Here is a 26,395-nt window from a genome sequence, read left to right as displayed (position 1 = left end):
GTTTTTTTGTCAGTGTACTGAAGGGGAGGTTGCAAAGATTGACATCACTGGGGACATACCTGCTCCATAACCTTAGTGCCAGTGGGTTAGTTTCTTGAGTTTCGGTAACTGATACATGTTTGCTAATAGGTTACATGCACCTATTTCGAGTGAGCTGATTTGAATTTACAGTTCACTATCTGTGTGTCTATCTCTCCATCACTGTCCACTTTAAATGCGTTACTATCTTATTGGCTCAAATTTTATATTCATAGGCTGTTACTGTTCAAAAGCTTCACAATTTTCTAATTAAAATTATAAACTTATTAAAATTATAAAATTATTAAAAAGAGCTACTAAATACTTTGGACAAGAGAAAATCAGTATGCAAAGTCTGCCAATAAAAGGGAAAAGAAGCACAGTTAATTAAATTACTCAAAATAGTTTTTGAAAAGATTCCCCCTCCATCTCACCATTTTCTCCAACTTGACAGGTTAAAAAATATCATTTATAACGTAAAAATAAAATTAGTATATTTTACTCATTTACAGACTTCTTTAGTTCTTATCCTTAATGCACCCAAGGGGCCTGAATTTCTGTGGAGTGGCAGTCAGGGTCGGATTGCAGTTCTGCTCCTAGTTACTTACCTGGAAATCCATCCACTCCTTTCCTGCCCAGCCTTCTGACTCAGGCCAGGTGAGACTATGTAGGGCACTGCACTCCTGAGGCCTTCGATCAAGAGCTGGAGAGTTGCAAGTAAGGAAGCCGCCCCCTTTTTTACGGCACCAGCTGCCATAAAGCAGGTGCAGCCACTTTCAGAAGCCAGGGAGAAAGTAGCTTTGTAAGGTAAGTGTCCCATGGAGGTGGGGGCTGGCTTCTTTGTTAGGGGTGAGGGGGGTGTTCAGTACTATAATTACCCAGGAGTTAGAAATGGTTTTAATTATTCTAACTTTTCCTGGGTAATTATTACTGTAAGACAGTCAGAATCATCCGCAGTTTACGATTTAAATTGTACTTTCAAATGGTTCCGATTGCAGGGCAATTGCCCAACAGAAGTTTGAATTTCCCAGGCAATTGCCAGGTAGTCCTTACTTGGGGACTTCCGGGGGTGGTTCCCCAGCACATATTTGGGGTACCCTCAACGGTAATGATGCCCAGAAGCTCGCAAATTACATGCCATTAAATTTCATCCCCTGAGCTTCGGCTAAGCTTCAATGTTTCAATGCAATACTAATGTTGATGCATGTGGTGCAATTACTTGTACCCTGGCACTGCCCTGAATGATATTGTGGCAGGTCAACTGTTTTAATTTATAAACAAGCATGTCCCAAACAATACAACTGTTGTCACCACTACCATTCTCCCTCCTATCTCAGTCCTTCCCAGACCAATCTGACCTGGAAGCCAGAACTCCCTCCCCTACCCCCTCCCCCAGCATTGCTGCATTTCTGCTCAACAAACCTGCCCTTTAAAACCATCTTAATTTGCTCTGATCCCAGCTTGGATGTCTGCAATATGTTCACAATTTCCAAGCATGTATCTAATGGCTTATCCGTGTAAATATAAATATAAGCTTTCTAACTTTGATTCCAAGTCATTTAAAACAAAAAGCAAATAATCTGTACAATAAGCTTATCAGGTAAAATCTCGCATTTTGTTTTCAGCTGATATTTTTAGTTCAGCGAGGGCATTAGTGATGAATAACTAGCCAACCAGATGAAGAGAAAGGCACCACTGCACTTAGCTTTATTTTTCTAGGATTCAAAAATTGTTACTTTTTATACACATGCTTAGAATTTGAATGTAATGGATATTAATGGAACGTTATCATTTCTCTGACTGACCAGCAACCTATAGGAAATGTACCAGTAATGTACTGCTGCGTGAATGACCCATTGACCATCATATAATCACATTGGCCAGAATTTTTAGCTCAGCGGGTGGGTACGCACCCGACCCAACTGAGCGTGAAATGATGTGGAATGACGTTGGCTGAGTGTGCCGACATCATCATGCAGTCATGCGATAGTTCGGTCAACGGGCACGCGCCAGAGCTGGCAGCGTGCCCACCAACAATTAAGAGGCCTACTGAGGCCATTAAGTTATCAATTGTCCTGAATTTGAACTGCCTGTTCAACCTAACGGTTGACGGGTAGGTGAAAAGGCCAAGCGGCCTTTGCATTTTTTGGAAACCTCATCCACGTGTGGGATGAGGTTTCCAAAAGCAAATACAAATGAAATAAAAAGTTTAATTTTTAATATTTTTTCTGCTGTTTAATAATTTTTTTCAATGTATTCTTTATTTCCCGGAGGCAGCTCCATGCCTCCAGGAGATTATTCAGCGCTCTTTCATGCACATACACGAAGTGCGCTCTAAGCCTGCTCACCCTCCTCCCCCTGCCTGCATAGGCAGTGGGCTCGGCGCTGCTGCTCGCGTAATAAGCCAGGCGGACCTTCATTGGCCAGGCGGGCCTTCATTGACCCGCCAGCATGAAATCATGGTGCACTGTGGACTGTGGTCGACTTCTTGACTGCACCTGTCGATCCCGTGCGCCAAGGACAAAATTCTGCCCATTGTAGCTGACACAAATGTCTGTCCTGTTTATGAAGTTTGCCTCAAGTCGAGATTCTTCTGCCTGATTGGCCTGAATGAAAATATGTTAATTTTAACTCGATTGTACCTAAATTTCTTAGAAAGAAGATAATGAAAAATTTGCTCAAGAAAATTTTTGAAAAAATATCATTGCCATTTTTCTTCTAAGATATATGCAGATTTAAAAATAATATAATTTACAATCTAACCTGTGGAAAAAAATGTAGCTTACACATAATATTGTCCAACTCCCATTAGAGATTCCTGTAACTTTCATCCTGAAGTTTTGGGATCTTAAACTTGAGTTTATTAGCCACTCCAACTGGTGCACATTGCTTCTGGCCTATGTTCATCTGTTCCAGCCCACCTAGACGCTTGTCATCCTGTTGTATATCCTGGGCTTTAAGAAGAAAGGTAAAATTGAGTATGAAAGTAATTGTTGAATTTAATCTCCAAAAACTGATAAAAATACCAGAATGATTTGGAATAAAATTTGATGCATTCGTTCACCCTAAATCAGTGTCACTGATAATGCATTGTCAGTTACATAGCATTAAACACACTTTTATAAAATAAAATATTCTCCAACCCACTGTGATACCATAGGAAATTCGTTGAATTAATTAAAATGGACAGTATTCTAATGGAATGTTTGCATCAGATGTCACATGGCACCATCTTGTAGCATTCACTTGCTTCTCTTTTATGTTCCCCAAAGGAAAGCACTTGTGTTGAAAGCACAGAATCAGATCACAGAATCCTACAGACTTCTACAAAAGTTGTTGGTTCATTGTCAGAAAAAAAAGTCTACGGAAATGTTGATAAAGTAAGTTGGAAAGGAATACACATGTGAATGATTATAAATGATGATCAACACTAGGGACTGAATTTTCATTTGGGGACGGGAATCTGAAATGGGTTCTAGTTCCAGATCCTGACCTTGCAAGGCATGTTATAGACACACCCATCATGACTTTGAAAGGGGAAGGCAATTAAAGGCAGGGATGGTTAGCAAGCAACCAATGCAGAGGGGCCAATGGGATGCCCTTCAGCAGTCGCAGATCAGCAGCCCCTTCGGCCAAGCTACTGGAGACAGTGAGGCGGACAGCCAGATAAGTTTTCTTGATTATTGAAACATAGTCCAGGCTATTGTGGGTTGTCCACATTGCCAACTGGAAATCCCAGTCCACATGGGAATTGCTCCTTAATAGACCCCTTAATTAAATCAATTTGTCAACTTGACCTGGCCGCTTCGAAAATGGGTCAGGATCTTGGCAGGAAACCAGCACAATGGCTGGTGATGCCAAATTGTGGGCTGCATTCTTTCAGTCCAGACTCTGACCTCGATTGAAAATTTGGCCCTCAGTATCACCACAGAGCAAGCTCGAGTAACATTTCATTATGATAAAACAGGACATTCTCTTTTGTAGATTTCTGAGTCTTTCTGAAGAATTTTCTGTGTCTGTGGTAAAAATTCATGACTGCAACTAAAACCTTTTAGATTATCATTCTTAGGTACACAATTTATAAGGAACAGCTTGTTTGGTGATACTCTTCAAGTTTTATTTTGTGCATTTCACAGTTGCAGTATCACAATTGCAAATGATAACACTCGAATACAAAGCAAACAACCAAAAAAGTCTAAAAATGAGACTTTTCAACTAACAAGTTTAACATAAATTCTTATTGATTCAAGTCAAACTGACTAGTAGAACAAAAAATAAAGAAAAAATAATAAATGATATGGAAGATAGCAGTTATCAACGTACAACTTAAGAAGGGTTATAGGTGCACAATAAACTGAAGGGAGATGAATACTGAAACCCGGTATACTCGCTAACAATTCAAAAATTTTAATTTAGGTAATAAAGTGCAGCCATCCAGAACATCACTGTACAAATATCCTAAATAAGCAAGCCATTTTATCAATCTTTATTAAGGAAACCCAGCAGGGATTTTGTAAAGGTAAATGATGTTTAACTAACTTGATTGAGTTTTTTGAGGTAGCAGTGTTTGTTAATGAGGGTAACGTGGTTGATGTAGTATACATGGACTTCCAGAAGATTTTTGATAAGTCCCACATAATAGTGTCAGAAAAATTGAAGCCCATGGGATAGAGGGGACAGTGGTGGCATGGTTATGAAGTTGGCTGCGTGACAGGAAATATTGGCGAATGATTGTTTTTCGGACTGGAGGAAAATATATAGTGAGATTTCTTACAACCACTGCTTTTCTTCATACTTAGACTTGGATGTACAGGGCACAATTTCAAAATTTGCAGATGAAACAAAGCTTGGAAATATTATGAACCATGAGGAGGATACTATTAGACTTCAAAACGACATGGACAGGGTAGTGGAATGGGCAAACTCAAAGCAGATCAAATTTAATGCAGAGAAATGTGCAGGGATACATTTTGATAGGAAGAATGAGGCAAGTCAATATAAACTAAAAACTAAAGGGTACAATTCTTGAGGAAGTGCAGGAATAGTGAGACCGTGGTTCTATGCACACAAATCATTGGAGATGGCAGGGTGGATTCAGAAAGTGGTTAAAAAGACATATGAGATCCTTGGCTTTATAAAGGGCCATTGAGTACAAAAGCAATTAAGTTATGATGACGTTTATGAAACACTGGGTTGGCCTCAACTGGAGTATTGTGTTCAATTCTGGGCACCACACTTTAGAAAGGGTGTGAAAGCTTTAGCGAAGGTGCAAAAAAGATTTATGAGAATGGTTCCAAGGATGAGGGACTTCAATTACAAGATTACAAATTGTAGAAGTTGGGGCTTTTCTCCTTGGAGAAGAGAAGGGTTGAGTGGAGATGTGATGGAGTTCAAAATTGTAAAGGTTCAACACAAGAGTAGATAAAGAGAAACTGTTCACTTTGGCAGATGGTTTGGGAATCAGAGGATACAGATTTAGGTGATATGAGGAAAAAAAATTACGCAGCGACTTGTTAGAATCTGGAATATGCTCCCTGAGAGGGTGGTGGTGGAGGATTCAATTATGGCTTTCAAAAGAGAATTTGGATAAGCAACTGAAGATTTTAAAAAAAAAAAGCATTGCAGGTTTACAGGGTAAGGGCAAGGCCGCGGGACTAGCCAAACTGCACTTGAAGTTGTACATTGACAACTGCATGGACTGAACAGGCCGAACGGTTACAGCACAGAAGGAGGCGATTCTATGATGCTGTGTGGGCCATGGGAGCTATGTTCAGCATACCCTCACCTGACTTACACACACAAGCACTTCTAACAGGGTACTGCAGCAGGAACTCTGCTTGACTTTAGCCTTCCTAATTTAACACACTTGAAGCCAGTTGTAGCACCTTAACTGCTGTTTTGAAAAGAGCCAAATTTAGCACAAGCCAGGCAATATACCTGGAACTCTCTTCATCTGTATGGTTTGGCTTCTCCCTACAGTAAACATTTGAGCCCAGTGGACTATTTGTGTGGATAAAATTGATCAGGACTTTGCTATAGATATCTCTGAAAAATCATAGATAATTATTGTTGAGGATGTCCATTTGTCCCATTTTGGTTCTCCCATCCAGAAAGACCCTTTATGTCCCCCCACTCCTTCACCATTGTAGGCTTTAATTTGTTCCCAAAAAGATTCTAGCATTTTTTGCATTGATTACTCTACCTGGAAGTCCATTCCATGTGCTCATCAGTTTGTGTCAAAAAGAGTTTCCTGATACCTGTTGGACCGCTTTCTTATTCTAATACATTTAGTTTCTTTAAACACCGGAACATACACACTCCAGTTGTAGTGATGCAGGATCAAGCCTTTATTGAGACATCATACCTCACAATTCAGTTACGTATGCTCAGGTCTTTATTGACATCATACCTCACAATCCAACATTCACACTTCACAATTCCAGTATGAGCGCTGCACACAAAACCTTACACTTCCTATACTAATTCAACCTTTATCCTTTAGGGGAAATGATGGCATAGTGGTATTGTCGCTGGACTAAACATCCAGAGACTCAGGGTAATGCCCTGGAGACCCGGGTTCAAATCCCACCACCAATTCGAATTCAGTAAAAATCTGGAATTAAAAGTCCAATGACGATTATTGTCACTAATGTTCTTTAGGAAGGAAATATGATTGACTCTTAAAAATGGCACCCTAGGGGCTAGTGCCAAAATTGGGAAAGCAATGGCCTGGCATAGTCATCCTTACTGAGTCATATCTTATAAATAATGTCCCAGATTCCACCATCACCATCCATCAGCAGGACAGACCCAGCAGAGGTGGTGGCACAATGGTATACAGTCGGGAGGGAGTTGCCCTGGGATTCCTTAACATCGACACGGGACCCCATGAAGTCTCATAGCATCAGGTCAAACATGGGCAAGGAACCTCCTGCTGATTACCATGTACCGCCCTTCCTCAGCTGATGAATCAGTGTTCCTCCATGTTGAGGAAGCACTGAGGGCAGCAAGGGCACAGAACGTTCTCTGGGTGGGAGACTTCAATGTCCATCACCAAGAGTGGCTGGGTAGCACCACTACTGATTGAGCTGGCCGAGTCCTAGACTGGCTCTGCGGCAGGTGGTGAGGGAACCAACAAGAGGGAAAAACACTCCACACCAACCTGCCTGCCACATCTGTCCATGACAGTATCAGTAGGAGTGACTACCATCATCTTAGAGACAAAATTCACATTGATCCTCCGTCGTGTTGTGTGGCACTACCACAGTTCTAAATGGGATAGATTTCGAACAGATCTAGTGACTCAAGACTGGGCATCCATGAGATGCTGTGTCACTCACCATCCTGATTTGGAAATATATCGCTGTTCCTTCGCTGTAGCTGGGTCAAAATCCTGGAATTCCCTTCCTAATAGCACTGTGGGCATACTTACACCACATGAACTGCAGTGGTTCAAGAAGGCAGCTCACCACCACCTTCTCAAGGGCAAATAGGGATGGGCAATAAATGCTGATCCCACAGACAGTCCAGGACATTGTTCCCACAAAATCAATCTTAAATTTACTCTAGCACAACTTTTCCATAGTTACAATCATCTAAATGTAATCAGAATCAGTTGGTAAGAGTTTGTCCATGGGATTGTTCATGGGATGTGGGCACCGCTGGCTAGGCCAACATTTATTACCCACCCATCATTCAGAGGGCATTTAAGAGTCAACCACATTGGAGTCACATGTAGGCCAGGTAAGGACGTCAGATTTCCTTCCCCAAAGGGCATTAGTGAACCACTTAGGTTTTTCCAATCGGCAATGGTTTCATCACACTTTTAATTCCAGATTTTTATTGAATTCTAATTTCACCACTTGTCGTGGTGGGATTCAAATCCAGGTCCCCAGAGCATTACCCTCGATCTCTCGAACACTAATCCAGTGACAATACCACTATGCAACTGCCTCCCTAAGGGATGGATCCATGAAGGATGAATAAAGCATGTTACTGAATCAGACAACTAATTTCTCAAGTTTTCTAACTTGATGTCACAGTAATGTGTACTACATCTTGCTGTTGGGAGATGCCAAGGCCAGGTTCTCTCATTAATCAAATTATAGAGTGCTATAACAAATTGCTAGCCTACCTTTTGGGTTGAGTAATGCTGAAGGATATTAAAGACAGCAGAAGTTAAATAAGACTAAAGGGCAATCCCATAGCATAAGCGAAAGAAAGGCAACATTTAAGATAAAGATGTCACAACTTGGTGATCAAATGTAGTGCAGGTCAAGTGCTTTAAGTGGAGATAGCGGTGAAATAAATGGGCTGCAGTTTAGATGTAAAAGCTCTTCCTAGTGTCCAACTTGTAGCATCATTTTCAGAAATCTGAAAGCTTGTTGCCTGTCACACAGCTGAGATCTATTTGGAAAGGAAGGAAATCTTGAAATTATCTTCTCCTTCATCAAAAAACACTTTTAAAAAATCAAATTGTGACATTACAGGAAGATCGTGAGTTGATTGGCTGGTGAGTATTGTAGCTTTGATTCCCTTTATTACTGCATTAAATTTATAACGTAACTAGTTAAATTCCACAACATAACTATGGATAATTGTTGAGTAATATTTTTAAACTTGAGACTTAATTAGTTAAATAAATCAAAATAGAGATAGTAGGGCAGGTGATGTGTTGCAGCAATAATATGTGGGAGCTGGCGGACACTTACATGATCCGTGTCAACCAAATGCGGCAAGTGTCTGCAGCTTGAGGAACTTTGGCTCAGAGTTGATGAGCTGGAGTTGAGCACTGCAATGCATCAGGAAGGTCACCTGAACACTTTGTACTAGGAGATAGTCACACTTGTTAGACTAGGTTTTTCAAATTTGGTCCCTGGTTAGGGATGGGGGTGTGACTAAGGGAGGTAAGTATGAGGATCCAGAAGGTAGCAATGGAGGAGCCTCAGCCCTTGCAATTGTCCAACACATTCAGTGTTCTTGCAACTTATGTGGACAAGAGCAGGAACTGAAGGGAAGATGAGCAAACTGACCACAGCACTGTGGTGCAGGGGGCCATTCAAGTGGGGGAAGTAACATGAAATGTAGCTGTAGTAGGGGCAATATAGTTAGGAGGATAGATACTGTTGTCTGCAGCCCAGAGCATGAGTTCTGAAGGCTGTGTTGCCTGCTTACTGCCAGGGTTAGGCCTGGAGAGGAACTTCGAATGCGAGGGAAAGGATCCAGTTGTCATAGTCCACATGGATACCAACAACATAGGTAGGATTAAGAACAATGTTTTGTTGAGGGAGTATAAGCAGCTAGGGGCTAAATTAAAAAGCAGAGCCACAAAGGTAAGAATCTCTAGCTTACCATCTGAGCCACAGGCAAATTGGCAAAGAGTAAATAAGATCAGAGAGTTGAATGTGTGGCTCAATAATCAGTGTGGGAAAAATGGGTTTCAATTCATGGGGAACTGGCACCAATACTGGGGAACGAGGGAGCTGTACTGTTGGGATGGCCTTCACCAGAACTACGCTGGGACCAGTGTCCTGGTGCATTGTGTAACTAGAGCTGCAGAGAGGGCTTTAAACTAAATGGTTGTGGGGGAGGGTTGATGTGAGGGAAGATGGGAAGTTAAAGAGAAAGGACAAAACAATAGTACAGGGTACTGCTATGAGTTACGATAACCAAACGGTGATAGGAATGAACAGAGTGTACAAACCAAAGAGTGCAACAGCAAATAAGGTCAGAATAGGGAAAAATGGTAAAAAGACAGAAGTAAAGGCTCTTTATCTGAATGCACACAGCGTTTGTAACAAAATGGATGAATTGATTGCACAAATAGAAATAAATGAGTATGATATGATAACTGTCACAGAGACATGGTTGCAAAGTGACCATGGCTAGGACCTGAATATTTGAGGATATTTGACATTTCAGAGAGACAGGAAGAAAGGAAAAAGAAGTGGGGGAGCTCTGCTAATAAAGGATGAGACCGGTACAGTAATGAGAAATGATCTTGGTTCAGAGGATCAAGATGTAGAACCAGTTTGGATGGAGATAAGAAATAGCAAAGGAAAGAAATCACCCTTGGGAACAGTTTATAGGTCCCCTTACAGTAACTACACTGTAGGGGAGAGGATAACTCACAAAATAATGTGGGCTTGTAAGAATGGAACTGCAATAAAGTAGAATTAAGGCCACAATCAGATAACCCATGATATTATCGAATGGCGGAGCTGTCTCGATGGGCTAAATAGCCTACTTCTCCCATTTCTTATGATTGTATGATCTCAAAACACGTTGAAAATAAAACTCCATTAATGTGTTATAAAGTAATTATAACTGTTTATTTTTAGAATTCTTATTTTGGAGGCTGAGCTTTTCTGGCGTTCCTCATGTCATGCAGTGGCAGTTCCTTTACTTCTAAAAGCATTGGCTTTGAGCCGTGAATATCACTTAGAGTATCTAACCTCAGAAGCCATCTTACATTTGGCGTTTTCACAGGTGAGCTATGCTACAAATGTTAGCGTGTGACCAGTTGTAAAGTTTACTGTACATACTCCTGTTTGAGACAAGAAATGTATGTCCCTGCTTAGGTCTAAATGTAGAGGAGACCTCTATAAGGAATATTTCTTCCTTCCTGATTCTCTCCCATTGAAACAATTGTGCTAATGACAGCAGCCCCAGTAGCACCAACCGCCATACCAGTCGTTCCGATGGGCTGTTGCTATGCTCCACTCATACAGTGCTGTGATATTAAATATCAACTTCCTTACTGAACTTCAGTCTGAGCTTCCACCTTTAAAATCAGTTACAGGGAAAAAAGATTTAAAATGTGTAGTGGGAACCAAGACTAAATTTGGAAGAAAGAGATGCCATTTAAACATCATTGCCAGAGGAGTGCACCAACATAAAAAGTGCAACACATATGTGTTTATTTTCTACACAAGCGCTAGCTTTAACCCCATATGCTTACAGTGCTCCCATATCCCTTTATTTTCCTATTGCCTCCTTTCCTTCAACTATCTTTCTAACCTATACTTAAAAGTTTACATTGTCTTTGTTTCAATCATTTCACAGCCTCCCTATCCTTTAAAGCTTCTTCTTGCTTTTCTTGGTCTCTTGCATTTAATCTTACGCTAATGATCTTTTGTTCTAGGCCAACCACTGGAAGCAGTCTATTTCGATCTATGCTGCTTCATCACTTCATAAACTCCTCCAAAACACCCCATAAACTCCCCTGTTCTAATAACAGTAGGTTTCAAGTCTTAGTTTGTGTTTGTATTTTATTCTATTAGTCAGCATCCTAATGAATAAGTACTCTAAACTTTCCATTGCTTCACCATTCTTCCTGCAGCATGGAGCCCAAACCGCACAACCATGCTGTTACTTAAATTTTCCATAGATTCACCTTTACATCTTGATTTCTATCCTCTATACCTTATTTATATGAAACCAATAGTTATTTTATGATCTTATCCATCTGAGGTGCTGCTTTTAACATCCATTTACAGCCAGAGGGCCATTTACAGCCAGAGTGCTTGGGAAAAGCAGCGGGGCTATTTACAGCAAGAGAATATGAGAGAAGCAGCGGGGCCTTAACACTGAGAGGAGTGTAGCCTTTAATAGTGAGAGAGTGCAAGAGGAGTGTGACCTTTAACACTGAGAGAGTGAGAGGAGTGTGGCCTTTAACAGTGAGATAGTGCAAGAAGAGTGAGAGACCGTTAAAGAGCGCGGAGAGCAGATGATTGGTGAGTAGGATTGGGAGTATTTCTAGTCTTTAGGTCTCGAGTCTTTTTTTCTCTTTCTCTTATAAATCAAAATAAGAATAATACTGGTGTGTATAAAAAATAATTATAATATAGTATAAAGAGTGGGGGTACTAGAGTAATTAATTAATAATTTGAATAAAATGCGATAGCAGGACTGGTGGCGTTGCTGCTGCAACATGTGGGTAATGCTGGACATCAAGGTGATCCAGAGTGAACACATCTGTACTAGGTGTTTGCAGCTCAAGGAAACACGGATCTAAGTTAAGGAGTTGGAGTCCAGGCTACAGACATTGCACCCCATCACGGAGGGAGAATGTTACTTGGACACTTTGCTCCAGGAGGCGATCATGCCCCTCAGATTAGGTCATTCAAATTTGATCTGTGATCAGGGACAGGAAGGAGGGTGTGACTGCAGGTGAAGCAGGTATGGGGGCCCAGGGGATAGCGTTTGAGGAACCTCAGCCCCTGCAACTGCCTGACATTTACAAGGTTCTTGCAAGCTGTGTGGATGAGAGCGGGGACTGCAGGGGGCACGAGTGAACTGACCATGGCACCATGGTACAGGAGGCCATTCAAGTGGGGGGAGGAATTGGAACATAGTAGTGGTAGGGGACAGTATAATTAGGGGGATAGATACTGTTCTCTGCAGCCATGAGCGTGAGTCCCAAAGGCTGTGTTGCCCTGCCTAGTGCCAGGGTTAAGGACAGCTCCTCAGAGCTGGAGAGGAACTTGGAGTTGGGGGGGAAGGATCCAGTTGTCGGCATCCACGTTGGTATCAATGATGTTGATAGGACCAGAAAGGAGGCTCTGCTGAAAGAATTTAAACAGGAGCTAAATTAAAAAGCAGAATCTCCAATGTAATAATCTCGGCATTACTACCTGAGACATGGGCAAACTGGCATAGGGTAAATAAAGTTGAGTTAAATGCATAGCTCAAAGATTGGTGTGGGAGGAATGGGTTTCAGTTCATGGGGCACTGGCATCAGTACTGGGGTAGAAGGGAGCTGTTCCAGTGGGACGGGCTTCAATTGAACCGTGCTGGGACCAGTGTCCTGACGAATCGAATAACTAGGGTTATAGAGAGGGCTTTAAACTAAATGGGTGGGGGGGTGCGGGGGTGGCGGTTATGGAAAGGGGATGTGCAGGCTTACAAAGCAAAAGGCTATGGTAGCCTTGCAGGGCAGCTATTTGGATAATGATACCCAGAGTGTGACAGGAAAGGACAGGACGTACAAACATAAAAGAAAACACAGCAAATAGGGTCAAAGGGGGAAAATGGTAAAAAGGTAAAATTAATGGCTCTTTACTTAAATGCACATAGTACTCGGAACAAAATAAATGAATTAATGGCAGAAATAGAGATTAATGGGTATAATCTTATAGCCATTACAGAAACATGGTTACAAGGAGATCAAAACTGGGAGCTAAATATTCAGGGGTATGTGACTTTTCAAAAGGACAGTCAAGAAGGAAAGAGTGGTCAGGTAGCTTTGTTAGTACAAGATGGAGTAAGTACGATAGCAAGAAAGGATCTTGGTTCGGAAGTTGTAGAATCCATATGGGTGGAGGTAAGAAATAACAAGGGGAAGATAACACTGGTGGGAGTAGTCTATAAGGCCCCAAACAGAAAATAAATCAGGAGATAATGAGAGCATATAAAAAAAGCAGTACATTAAACATGGGTAACTTTAATCTTCATGTAGATTGGGAAAATCAAATTGGCAGAGGTAGGCACAAGCAAGAATTCATAGTGTATTCAGGACAGTTTCCTAGAACAATATGTTGTAGATCCAATCAGGGATCAGGCTATTTTGGATTCGGTAATGTGTACATTACCAAGGCTGGTTTAATAAATGATCGCAGAGTAAAAGATATCCTAGGAAGTAGTGATCAGAATATGGTAGAATTTAGCATTCAATGAGAAACTTGGGCTGGAAACAACTGTGCTAAACTTAAATAAGGGTAATCACAAAGGAATGAGGGCAGAGTTGGCTGGAGTGGACCAGGAAAGGATTTTAGCAGAAAAAATGGTTGATAAACAATGGCAGACGTTTAAGAAAATAGTTTATGACTCACAACAAAGATCTATACCAGTGAGGAAGAAGGATTCAAGGAAGGGGATAAACCAACCATGGTTAACCAAGGAAGTTAAGGATAGAACAAATTAAAAGAAAAGACATACAATGTGGCAACAATTATTGGTAAGCCAGAGGATTGGGAAAGTTTTAAAAACCAGCAAAAGATGGCCAAAAAATAATAGAGGGAGCAAATAAATTTGAGGGTAAACTAGCAAGTAAAATAAAAATGGACAGTAAAAGCTTCTTTAAATATATATAGGGGAAGACAGTGACCAAAGTGAATATAGGCCCCTTACAGAATGAGGCTAGGGAATTAATAATGGAAAACCATGAAATGGCAGAGGAGTTGAATAAATACTTTGCTTCAGTCTTCATGGTAGAAGACACTAATAGCATTTTAATACTAAATATTCAAAGGGCAAAAGAAGAGGAGGAAGTAAATACAATAACTATCACTAGAGAAAAAGTACTTGGGAAACTAATGAGGCTAAAGGCCGATAAAGGCCTGGACCTGATGGATTGCATCTTCGGATATTAATGGAAGTAGCTACAGAGGTAGTGGATGCACTGCTAGTAATCTTCCAAGAGTCCTTAGATTCTGGAAAAGTCCCAGAGGATTGGAAAAGTGCCAATGTAACACCCTTATTCAAAAAGGGAGGGAGATAAAAAAAACAGATAACTATAGGCCAGTTAGTTTAACATCTGTCATTGGGAAAATGTTGAAGTCTATTATAAAGGATGTAATAGCAGAGCATTTAGAATTACATAATCTAATCAAGCAGAGTCAGCATGGCTTCATGAAGGGGAAATCGTGCCTGACAAATTTATTAGAATTCTTTGAGGAGATAACTAGCAGGATAGCTAAAGGGGAACCAGTAGATGTAATATATTTGGATTTCCAAAAAGCGTTCGATAAGGTACCCCACATGGGGGAACTTATTAAGTAGCCTTGGTTTTTGGAGTAACATATTAGCATGGATAGAGGATTGGCTAACTAATAGAAGACAGAGAGTTGGAATAAGGGGGGCATTTTCAGGAGGGCAACCTGTAACTAGTGGAGTGCCACAGGGATCAGTGCTGGAGCCACAATTATTTACAATATATATTAATGACTTAGATGAGGGAAGTTAATGTACTATTGCCAGATTTGTAGATGATACAAAAATAGGTGGGAGGGCAAGTGGTGAGGGTGACACAAGGAACCTACAGAGGAATATAGACAGGTTAAGTGAGTGGGCAAAAAAATGACATGGAATATAATGTGGGAAAATGTGAGGTTATGCACTTTGGCAGGAAGAATAGAGCTGAATATTATTTAAATGGAGAAAGGCTGCAGCGCAGAGGGATTTGGGAGTACTTGTGCATGAATCCCAAAAAGCTAACATACAAGTTCAACATGTAATAGGGAATGCAAATGGAATGTTGGTCTTTATTTTAAAGGGAATGGAGTATAAAAATAGTCAAGTCTTGCTAAAACTATACAAGACACTAGTTAGACCCCACCTGGAATACTGTGAACAGCTTTGGTCCCCTTATCTAAGAAAACATATACTGGCATTGGAGGCAGTCCAGAGAAGGTTCATTAGGTTGACCCCAGGTATGGAGGGATTTTCTTATGAGGGGAAGTTGAGTAGTTTGGGCCTGTACTCATTGAAATTTAGAGGACGACCTTATTGAAACATATAAGATTCTTAGGGGGCTTGATAGGGTAGATGCTGAGAGGCTGTTTCTTCTTGTGGGAGAGTCTAAGACCAGAGGACATAATCTCAGAGTAAGGGGGCACCCATTTAAAACAGAGATGAGGAGGAATTTCTTCTCTGAGGGTAGTCAATCTGTGGAATTCTTTACCACAGAGGCTGGATCGTTAAATATATTCAAGGCTGATAGACGGATTTTTAATCAGTAAGGGAATCAAGGGTTATGGGACAAGGGCAGGAAAGTGGAGTTGAGGATTATCAAATCAGCCATGATCTCATTTGAAACCAGCTTATATTTCAACTCTTTCTTGGACTCGAACTCAAGTTCTGTCGAAGGGTCATGAGGACTCGAAACGTCAACTCTTCTCCGCCGATGCTGCCAGACCTGCTGAGTTTTTCCAGGTAATTCTGTTTTTGTTTTATGATCTCATTGAATTGGCGGAGCAGACTTGATGGGCCGAATGGCCTACTTCTGCTCCTACATGACCCAGCAACCAATATGGTAGCAATTTCTGATCAAACTCCTGTGCATATTGATCTAGAAAAATGTGTTAATTCATATTCCTATGGCTCTACACAGAGTCAAGATCAAGTGTATATGGGAAGTTCAAAGGGGAAGAAATAGCAGGGATTCATTTTAATATTCTCCCTCCCATCAGAACAGAGTAGAACCAAAGAAACAAGATTGACTTGCAGTGGCGATATAAGAAGATAAGGACGGGCAGGTTGTAGCCAATAAGTAGATGTCCTGGTGAAGATACTTTCTATCCTGGTTCTCCTCATGTATGTTCAGACCATTGCTAGTAAATAGGAAGCAGTAAGCAAGGAAAGCAAATTTGTATGGCATTTGGAAACTGAAAATCTGTCACTTGTTTTAGATAGGTGGCAAGAAAGCTAGTTTGGGATTAAGATCTTTATATTTTTCAGAGTTGATACTGGAATAGGTAGGCTAAAAGAGACCCATGGCAGAAAATAAATGTAAAATAAATTACATATAAGCTTGGAGAAAAGAAATGTATAAATATTAAATTTATCTGAATGCTTTAGAGAGGAATAGAGACAGAACTTAGACTTAACTACTGTTTCACCTAGCATTAGGAGAAATGAAAGGTAAATTTATATATTGTGACACAGGAAGTGAGTACGACAAGCAAGAAGTACAAGCCAGATATGATCATTTTAACAGTTTTAGCTATAACAACTTTTTTTAGTTGAAAAACTCAATCAAATTGTATCTTCTACTAGCTGCTGCTTGGAATTCCAGAACAAGCTTTGCATGTGTTACATATGGCTATCGAACCCATTCTGGCTAATGGAACAGTCTTGGACCGAGGGCGTGCTATGCTGCTGTTGGCAAAATGTCAAGTTGCTTCTGCAGCCTCTTGCCCTACTCAAGAAAAAGCTGAGGGTAAATACTTGAAATCTTTTGACGTCCGCTGTATACTTCCGCAAGGATTGATGTAACATTTACAAACTATCAAAACAAACATTTTCTCACATCTTACTCCAAATCTGTTAGGTCTAACATATATATTTATTCTCATTAAGACCTGTAATGAAAGGAAATTTTGAGACATTCTTCAGGCTATCACTTTAAAAATGGGAGATTTCTCAGACAAGCACTTGGTGAATAGACAGGCCGTTTTAAAATTAGCTGGAACAGCTTATTTTATATCATATAGCACCTTAGTTAAAACACAACTAATAGGCTGTTTTATCTCACATTCTAGTGTACTGCGAGTCAAATGTGTTTCTAATAAACATTGTATTTCCATTAATATTGGAATATTGCAATTTGGACTTCTCGAAATTTCCATAGTTTTGAAACCCCTGGTATTTCAGTCAAGACTATAATGATGGACTTCAAGAAGACATGTACAGGCTGGTGGAAGGGGCAGACATGTGACATGAGTTTTCTGAGAAGGGTGAAGTAATGTATTTGGTAGGAAGAACAAGGAGAGACAAAATGAAGGGCACAACTATAAAAGAGTTGCAGGAACAGAGAGACCTGTTGAAGGCAGCAGGAGAATGTGGTTAAAAAGGCATACCATATCTTGGGCATTATAATTAGAGGCAGAGAGTACAAAAGCAAGGAAGTTATGAAGAACCTTTATGCAACACTGGAATTTTCAGTGCAGTACATGTACAGACTGAGTTTCTCTAAGATTTTGCTTTGTGTCAAAAAGTGATGGGTTCTAGCCCCACTCCAAAAACCTGAGCACACAATCTTGGCTCAAACTCCTTTGTAATAATAAGGGAATGCTGCATAGTTGGAGGTGCCATATTTCAAATGAGACTTTAATCCAAAGCCCATCTGTCCTCTTGTGTGTATGTAAAAGATGCTGTGACATTATTTCTCTTTGTGAAACACCTGGCCACATAAATTTATTCCTGTACCACTCAAGAATCCAGTAATAGTAAGCCAAATGACAAATTGAGTTTACAATGATCTTCTAGTTTAAAGGAATAGCCGGATACTTTATATTTGTGTCAAAGACCCTGTAATTTACACCATTTTACATAATCAAAATTTTAAAACCAATATTTTTCCCATTTCTAGTACTTAAAATAAATTATTTGTGAGGATTACTAAAATGAGATCATATCATAATTTATATATTGATATAGTTGCTTAGTAGTACAGAACTTGAGTATTGCTGAAAAAGACATGCAGTGGAAGCTTTTTATCTTTTACTAATCAAGACAGTTCACAAGAATACTAATAGTAAAGGGAACAGGAACAACAATTTATACTGCATGAGAAGAGAGTACTGATTGTTTAGCAAATGGTTTCCAATTGGTAGAGGCATTGTCACGGAGAATGTACCAGGGAACAGTTAATTGCAAGCTTTTTGTTAAAATTCAAACCGGACAGGTCGACTCTGCTTGATCAAGGCATTGCAAGGGAATGAACCAGGGAATGCCTGTCCCCCCCCAAGCTTTTATTTTTAGTTGAAAAAGGCACAATGCGTGGATATGCTCCATCTGGCTGCACAGGACAGGATCCTGTGTGTGAATATATGTGGTTTCTAGCATGCATATGTGAGCCACATTGTGAGCCTGACTAATAATCTTAAAATTGTTTTTCAGTGTAATTCTTAGCACAATCAGGATTATTTAGCAAGTGTTGTCCAATTGTAAAATCACATCTAATGTTGAGCACTATGTTTTGAGTTTTGCAAGCATGGGGCTGGTTGGGTATGGTCTGTACTTTGCCTATTCAGAGAATCCAAAGACACATGCTGATTGATACAATCTGCCAGTCGTTGGAATGTACAACCTACATAACTAGCATCACAAATGCATATACCAGATTATTCCTTTGTGACATAGGGAGGATGTCTTTTTGGCTTCACAGCAGCATCCTGTTAATGGAGAAAAACACTCGTGTTGCTACTGCATAGCAACAGCATGAAATGGCTAGCTTAACCTGTTGCACAAATTTTTGAGGCACCTTAGCCTTCCAGGATAATCTGAGGTGGACTGGGTACTTGTCATTACCAAAAGTGGCAGCCTTAGGCCCATTCATGAGCATGAGCTTGTGCGATACACAGCAAACGATGATCTGATCAGGAGAGCCATTGTCTCACAGGATGGTTTTGACGAGCCCTATTTCAGCAAGAAATTGACCATACAGGACTTGCATATCAATAGCAATGCCATGTCCATGTGCTCATTCGACATTGCTAGCCTATTAAGTAATGTACCACTCAAGGGTGCCATGGACATTTGCACCATGTCACTATATTATGGTGATCTAGACACACCATCATGTCTGAATCTGTATTAATTGAACATATGAACTCAACCACTCATGCAGTTGGGTTCAGTTTTATTGGCACCATGTATGGCCAAATAGATGGTGTTACCATGGGATTCTCTGCAGGCCCAGCTCTCTCAAATATCTTTGTTGGTTTCCACAAGAAAAACATCTTCAATGGAATGACACATAATCCCCGACCCCTTGCATATTTCTGCTACATAGATGATACATTTGCTGTATTTGAATCTGTAGCTGCATCTAAGTACTTCCTTACACATCTTAATGGGCTCCATCCTGTGCTCAAATTCACCTTTGAAAGGAAGCAATCAAATAAGCTTTCCTCAGCATGGTGTTTGAGAAATCTGCCAGTAGGTTCTCTACTATTGTCTACTGCAAGCCTACCTTCACTGGTCAATATACACATTGGGATTTCTACAGTTCCACACGCTATAAGAGTGGCCTTATCAGCAGCCTCTCAAATAAGGCCTGAGCCAAATGCTCACTGTGCAAGTTTGATGCTGAACTAGGGCTACCCTGATTAGATCATTGATCCCTGTATATTGCACAAACTCATGAATGGGACTAAGGCTGCCACTTTCGGTCCTGAAAAATGCCAAGTCTACCTCATATTACTCAGTAAGAGGGCAAGGTGTCTCAAAAATCTGAGCAACAGGTGAAGCTAGCCGTTTCACGCTGTTACTGTGCAGTAGCAACACAAGTGTTATTCTCCACTATTAGGATGCTGCTGTCAAGCCAAGAAGATGTTCTGCCATCTCACAAATGAGTCATGTGATATATAAATTTAAGTGCCGCTGTGATTCAAGGAATGTAGGCCGTATGTCTCAACAACTGGCGGGATCATATCAAATCGTTTGTCTCTTCAGCTGTTTACAACAGGCAAAGTACAGACCGTACCCAACCAGCCTCGTTTGCAAAACTCAAAACATAGCATACAATGTTAGATGTCATTCTGCAATTGGACAACACTTGCTAAACAATTCTGATTTTGTTAAGAATTACACTGAAAACCAATTTAAGATTATCAGTTGGGCTCGCAGTGCTAGAAGTTACATATATTGACACACAGGGCCCTATCCTTTGCTGACAGAAGGAGTATGCCCATGCATTGCATCTTTTTCAAATAAACAAATGTTAAATAGCCATTCACTGGTTTATTCCCCAGGGCCGAAACATTGTCAATCAGAGTCAACCTACCTGGTTTAAACGTAAACAAAATCTTGGCAGTTAACTGTTCCCTGGTGCATTCTCCATGGCAAAGCCTCTACCAGTCAGAGTCCACTTGCCAACTAATCAGCACACTCTTCTCATGCAGTATAAAATGTTGTTCCCGTTATTATTGGTATTCTTGTGAACTGACCTGTTGTGTGCAAGGTGAAGAGCTTCAACAGCATCTCTTTTTTCAGCAATTGATTATAATTTTAATTATAATTATAAAATATTGATAATGGTCATAGGAGTTTCCAGCGATGTTGCTCGCCACACTTTCTAAAATCTAATTTTGTTTTTTAAGCTTTTGAATCAGCAGTTGAAAATCTGAATGAAGCCAAGGTATATTTTGAAAAAGCAGACTGCAATGAGCGGATCAGAGAAGTCCTTTACTTACAGGCAAGGCTCTTCAATACTCTCGGCAAGACAAAAGAAAGAAATAAATGTGCTATGATGTTCCGCCAGCTACACCAGGAGCTGCCAACCTATGGAGTGCCTCTTCTTTCATAGCACATGATGCATTTTAATGCAACAACTTAAATGTGAAGGAACCCTTTTATAGTAAACCTTAATACTAAGCTTTGTACAGCAGAAAATAAAATTTTCTTGAAATTTGAAATTAGAGAATATCAAATTAAGTTTTGAAATAAAGTAATGGAGTATTGACACCACTGTGTTAGCTAATAAGTTGTATTGTCAGCCAAGGAGTTGGAAGCTGAGCAGGACATGTGGAAGGACATGCAGCAAACAGAGACTATTTAGAATCTCTACAAGCTACAGCACACAGAAGTCACGACCGAAAATACTGCAGTCTCTTGATAAAAGCTAGATCACTTCTCCAATAAAATGTAGTGAGTGGAAGATGGTTATAAAATTGATTATTTCTCTAGCAAAATGATTCAATTTATGTGTGTAAAATAATCCCCAGTCACATTAGCAGTCTGGTCTCCAGGCGTGATTGATAGGGGAATTACCCAATCAACTCCATTCTAGCCAAGAATTGCCTCACTATATTTAACCATAAGTTAACTGTCCAAATGAATTTTAAATTGTTACTGGATTACTGTTTTAATGTATGTAAAGATCATAACTTTCCTTTCAAGATTATCAGCCTGATGTGAAACTGTGTGTACAGTTCTAGAAAAACTGTGAACCTGACAAGACTTTTGGTACCAGAATTAACATGTAAACTTTTATGAAGTATAATTAAGGGATTCCAATAGTCCACAAATGAAGATTAATTGTGTTACAACTAGCGGCACCAGTTTATGGTGATTTTATAAGGTACACTGCACAACTTCATTAATGGTTTAGGACTGATAAATGAATGGAGATATGTTTAGTTATGGTAGAGGTATTAAAACTTTTTTAAAAATTCATTCGGGGTAAGTGGTGTCCTGGCAAAGCTGGCACTTGTTGCCCATCCGTATTGCCATTGAGAAAGTGGTGTTGAGCTATCTTCTTACTTACAACTTGAATGGCTTGCTAGCCCATTTTAGAGGGCAGTGACATATTGGTCAGACTGGGTGGGAATGGTAGATTTCCTTCCCTAAAAGACAGCAGCAAACCAGATGGATTTTTACAACAATCTGGTAGTGTCATGGTCACCATTACTGATGCTGGCTTTATATTTCATATTTAATTAATTTCTTGGATTTAAATTCCCCAACTGCTGTTGTGGGATCTGAATTCACCTAAATCACTAGTCCAGGCCTCTGGATTACTAGTCTAGTAGCATACCCACTGTGCTAATGAATCACCACCATGCCAAGCCCCCAATCTTTCAAAATATAAACGTTCACTGTTTTAGAATTCACAATAAATAGACTCCATTATAAGGATGTGGTGTAACAAGATTATCAATAAATCAGTAAAATTATATATTTAACTTGATACATTAGGTGTTCCATTGAAAACTCATTGTAAGTACTTGTAGAAGTATCGCTGAGGAGTATTTTCATTGTTATAGCAGTCATGCTACGTGACGCACAATAACTGCTATTATGAGAGAAAAATGTGTATTCTGATTGCACATCTGTTGCAGAATTTTGTTTTGTGCTGCATAAACTTTAGAAAGTGCATTAAGCTGAAAGCGAAAGCCAAAAGAGACCACGAACAGACATTAAGATCGAGCCTTCATGTGAATGTTAGTTTTATTTTTAAAATCCTGTTGGATTTTGAAGCCATTTTTTAATTCACCTGTGTTTCGTTGACAGAGAAGTTAATAATTATTGCTTACATGTGTAAGAAATGGAGAGTTTGTTTCTTAATGTTATTTTTCAAAAAGAATCAGTTGAGTTTTGTGATCAAATTAAATGAACTTTGGTTACCTCACCTGTATTTTGTTGATGATTAGAAAAGATTAATGCTAATGAGCTTATACTTGTGAAATGCAAATTCCAGCTTCTAACATTATTGAGACAGGTAAGGGACAAGAGGAAGAAAGACAAATAGAATAATAGGAAGTTTATGTCCTCATTTTAACTTGATTTCTTGTTCCTATTGATAATTTTAAATTATTCTTGTGTTCCAACTTGACTTTTGTTACCCTCATTTCTTTATATTCTTACTGTTAGAAAGCAAGAAAGATTTGCATTCATATAGTGCTTTTTATCTCTTCAAAACATTTTACAGCCAATGAAATACTTCTGATTTATAGTCACTGTTGCAATGTGGGATATATTGTAATGTTAGTAAAATACACCAGCTTTTTTCATCCTATTTATAGTATATTCTGGTAATAAGCTGACCAAAGAAAAGGATTTTTTTTTAAGTCTACTCAGTTGCAACAGTGTGGTACTAGTATGCAAAATAGAAAATTGTGAACAAAAGTAAGATTCAAGGTTTATTTGCATAAATCTCCATTCAGTTAGGCAGAAGTGTAAAATGTTATAAAGATGTTTGGACACCTGATATATCATGGTGTAAAGTTTTTGGGACATTGTGGGGATGAGTAATCAGATATGGAATGTTTATAGAAACTTAAGTCATTTTTTGAAGAAACTTAGGGAGTGATGGGGGTGGAAGAGAATGGAGGAATCAAACTAGAACACTCTGTTCTGAGTGTGAATCCACCAAGACAAATGAGTTGAAACTCTCCCTTCTCTCTAAGTGGCACAACTAAAATGATTTAGGTACTCCGCCTAGTTCTTATATGATTTAGGTCTACAAAAGAGGAACCATGAAGAGTACTGATGAAGTTGAAAACATTATTCTTGTGCTTTAGGGAGCTGCTATTCTAATGTTGGGTTTGATGCAATATAGAAATTATCCTATAAAGCATCCAAACGATTTTATACTTGAAAGGGACACACATTTCTCAAACTGCAGCATATTCATTCATCCTTCCTATAGCAGCTTAAAAAGCATCATTAATTGTCCAAGTTAATCAACCACTCAATGTTCTCTGGTGATAGTGAATAGAAGCTATTTTTCCAGCTATCTTAGTGACCAATGGTTAACAGGATGCTTCATGGTTTGGAAAGTCTTTCCATAGTTGCACATTGAGGTATCCATAATCCTGCCACTTTGGGCCTGGCTTTATTCTGTAGCAGGTGGTTGCAGTATCCATTTGAAGTTCTGATGCAGTTTTATGGGCATGGTGAAGCTGGGTGGTTAATCCATTTTGGTTATGATTCTTGACCTTGTTGATTTTCCATGATCTCCACCATGTCTTTAGATGGGAGTTACAAGGTTTTAAGAGTTTTGGTCACTAACCATAAGGGTTTCCTGAATTTATGGTGGTGTCTTAGGAGCTTATTGAGATCTTCATTAGTAGGCAGATCTGAATCTGCTGGGGTCTAGATGTATTCACTGATTATTTCTGTTTATTTTCTGAGAGGTTGTGGCAAGCTATGTATGAGGATAGGAAGCCAACCTATTGATGTGGGTAGCATCCCTACCTCTGAGCCAGAAGTTCTGGGTTCAAGTCCCACTCTGGAACTTGATGGCTGTGGAAGGTGTGTTCATAACATGACCAAACAAGTTGATTATCAACCTGCAAATCATTTCTAATACACCTATGACAGGAGGTAAGAGCAGGAAAATCTTCCTGGTCTGCCGGAACATGCAGAAGGCAATGGCAAACCAGTACCTTGCCAAGCATAACTTGGACCAATACATGTAAGTCTATGGTCACCAATGCCCTCTTATGGTTCCTGAAGAGAGAGAAATTGTGCCATGAGGCAGGGTTAATTAGTAATTTCATAGTAAAAGACCCACTGGTAAATAATGATCATCATACAATGGAATTCAAACTCCAATCACAAACAAGAATCACAAACATAAGTATGAGGGGAGGGCTGGCTATGATTGATTGGGAAGATGGACTTAAAGTTTGGTGGTAAATAAACAATGAGAAACATTCAAATAAACTATTCCAAAATGTTCAACAAAAATACATTCCATTGGAAAAACGAAAACTCAGCAAGGAAGATGGCTTACTAAGGAGGTTAAGGATAGTATTAAATTAAAAGAGGCATATAATGTTGCAAAAAAGTACTAATATGTCTGAGGATTGGGAGTGTTTTAGAAACCGGCAAAGGACCACCAAAAGTTGATAGGGGGAAAAATAGAATGAGAATAAACTAGCGAGGAAGACAATATCAGATTGTAAGATCTTTTACAAGTATATTAAAAGGAAGAGAGTAGCTAAAGTAAATGCCTGTCCCTTAGAAGCAGAAACAGGAGAAATTATCATGGGGAATGAAGAAATGGCAGGGACATTGAACAGATATTTTGTCTGTCTTCAGTAGAAGACACAATATACATACCAGAAATGGAGGGTAACAATAGTAGAAATTAAGGTGACTAATATCACGAGAAAAAGTACTGGAAAAACTCAAAGGACAAAATTAAACAAATCCCCAGGACTGGATGGCCCACATCCTAAAAGAGATAGTTGCAGAGATAGTTGATGTGCTGGCTATGATTTTCCAAAATTCCCTAGATTCTGGAACGGTCCCAGCAGGTTGGAAATTAGCAAATGTAATGTTACTATTCAATAAAGGAGGGAGAGAGAAAACAAGGAACTATAGGCCAGTTAGCCTGACATCAGTCACTGGGAAAATGCTGGGTATTTGTTAATGTACAAGATAAGGACTCATGGAGTTCGGGTGATATATTAGCATGGATAGAGGATTAGTTAATGGAGAGGAAGCAGAAAGTAGTGCTACGATTATGTTAAGAACCATTAAAATTTAAGGAAGGAATACGAACAACCAGCAATTAACTGACAGAAGCATGTCACAAGATTTCACATTTTGAAACAAAATCTTTATTGTACATAAAGTGAAATCAAAGTAAGCACCAATAACTTACCACCATAGTTTATAAAGACATGCTATAAATTCAGTTCTACTTTTACTCTTTCCTCCCCGCCCCCACCAAGAGTTCCCTTATCTAACAAAATCCTGAAGATTCATTCACATTTCCTAGGACCAGGCCAAATGTGTGCCAAAGCCCTCCAGAATTCACTTTAGTTCTCCCTAGTGTTTCAGCTATGCTCTGAAGTAAGATTCTATGGGACATCCCATTAGCTTTTGGCTACGCGACCCTCTATCTTTTCTTCATAGACCTCATGAGTGGATGCATTAGTTCCTTGTTCAGGTTGCCGACAAATACCCAACTGCCTTCCCACAGCTTTACAAGTTAACTCTGTTGACTGCTTTCTACCACAAGGCTCTGTGAGGACATTAGAATTTTTCCACTAGCTGCAAGCTAGACCAAATCTTCAGCTGCTTTTCCCTCATAAAATCCAAACTGAGATAGAGCCCCACTCACATTTCACATATTGAACGATAAAATTCATATTTTCTCTGCTTGAATGCAGGCCCAACTGTATCTCTTGTTGGCTCC

At 39.7% G+C, this 26,395-nt stretch overlaps 1 protein-coding gene across 2 annotated transcripts in view; it reads left to right on the top strand.

Moving 5' to 3' along the window:
- anapc5 (anaphase promoting complex subunit 5) overlaps positions 1–22,873 on the top strand; it is a 48,348-nt gene extending 25,475 nt beyond the window's left edge. Inside the window, exons 15-18 of one of the 2 annotated variants that reach the window (XM_041203348.1) lie at positions 3,291–3,398; positions 10,359–10,506; positions 16,795–16,957; positions 20,844–22,873. In XM_041203348.1, the coding sequence (XP_041059282.1) occupies positions 3,291–3,398; positions 10,359–10,506; positions 16,795–16,957; positions 20,844–21,049 (625 nt within the window). In that variant the 3' untranslated portion in view covers positions 21,050–22,873. The remainder of the gene's footprint in view (positions 1–3,290; positions 3,399–10,358; positions 10,507–16,794; positions 16,958–20,843) is intronic. The other variant, XM_041203349.1, reaches the window with a different exon arrangement.
- The last annotated feature ends 3,522 nt before the right edge of the window (positions 22,874–26,395 follow it).

The sequence above is a fragment of the Carcharodon carcharias genome, chromosome 13 (genome assembly GCF_017639515.1).
Source record: "Carcharodon carcharias isolate sCarCar2 chromosome 13, sCarCar2.pri, whole genome shotgun sequence".
Taxonomy (NCBI): domain Eukaryota; kingdom Metazoa; phylum Chordata; class Chondrichthyes; order Lamniformes; family Lamnidae; genus Carcharodon; species Carcharodon carcharias.
The sequence above is the reverse complement of the archived record's forward strand: the minus strand, read 5'-3'. Positions and strand labels throughout refer to the sequence as shown.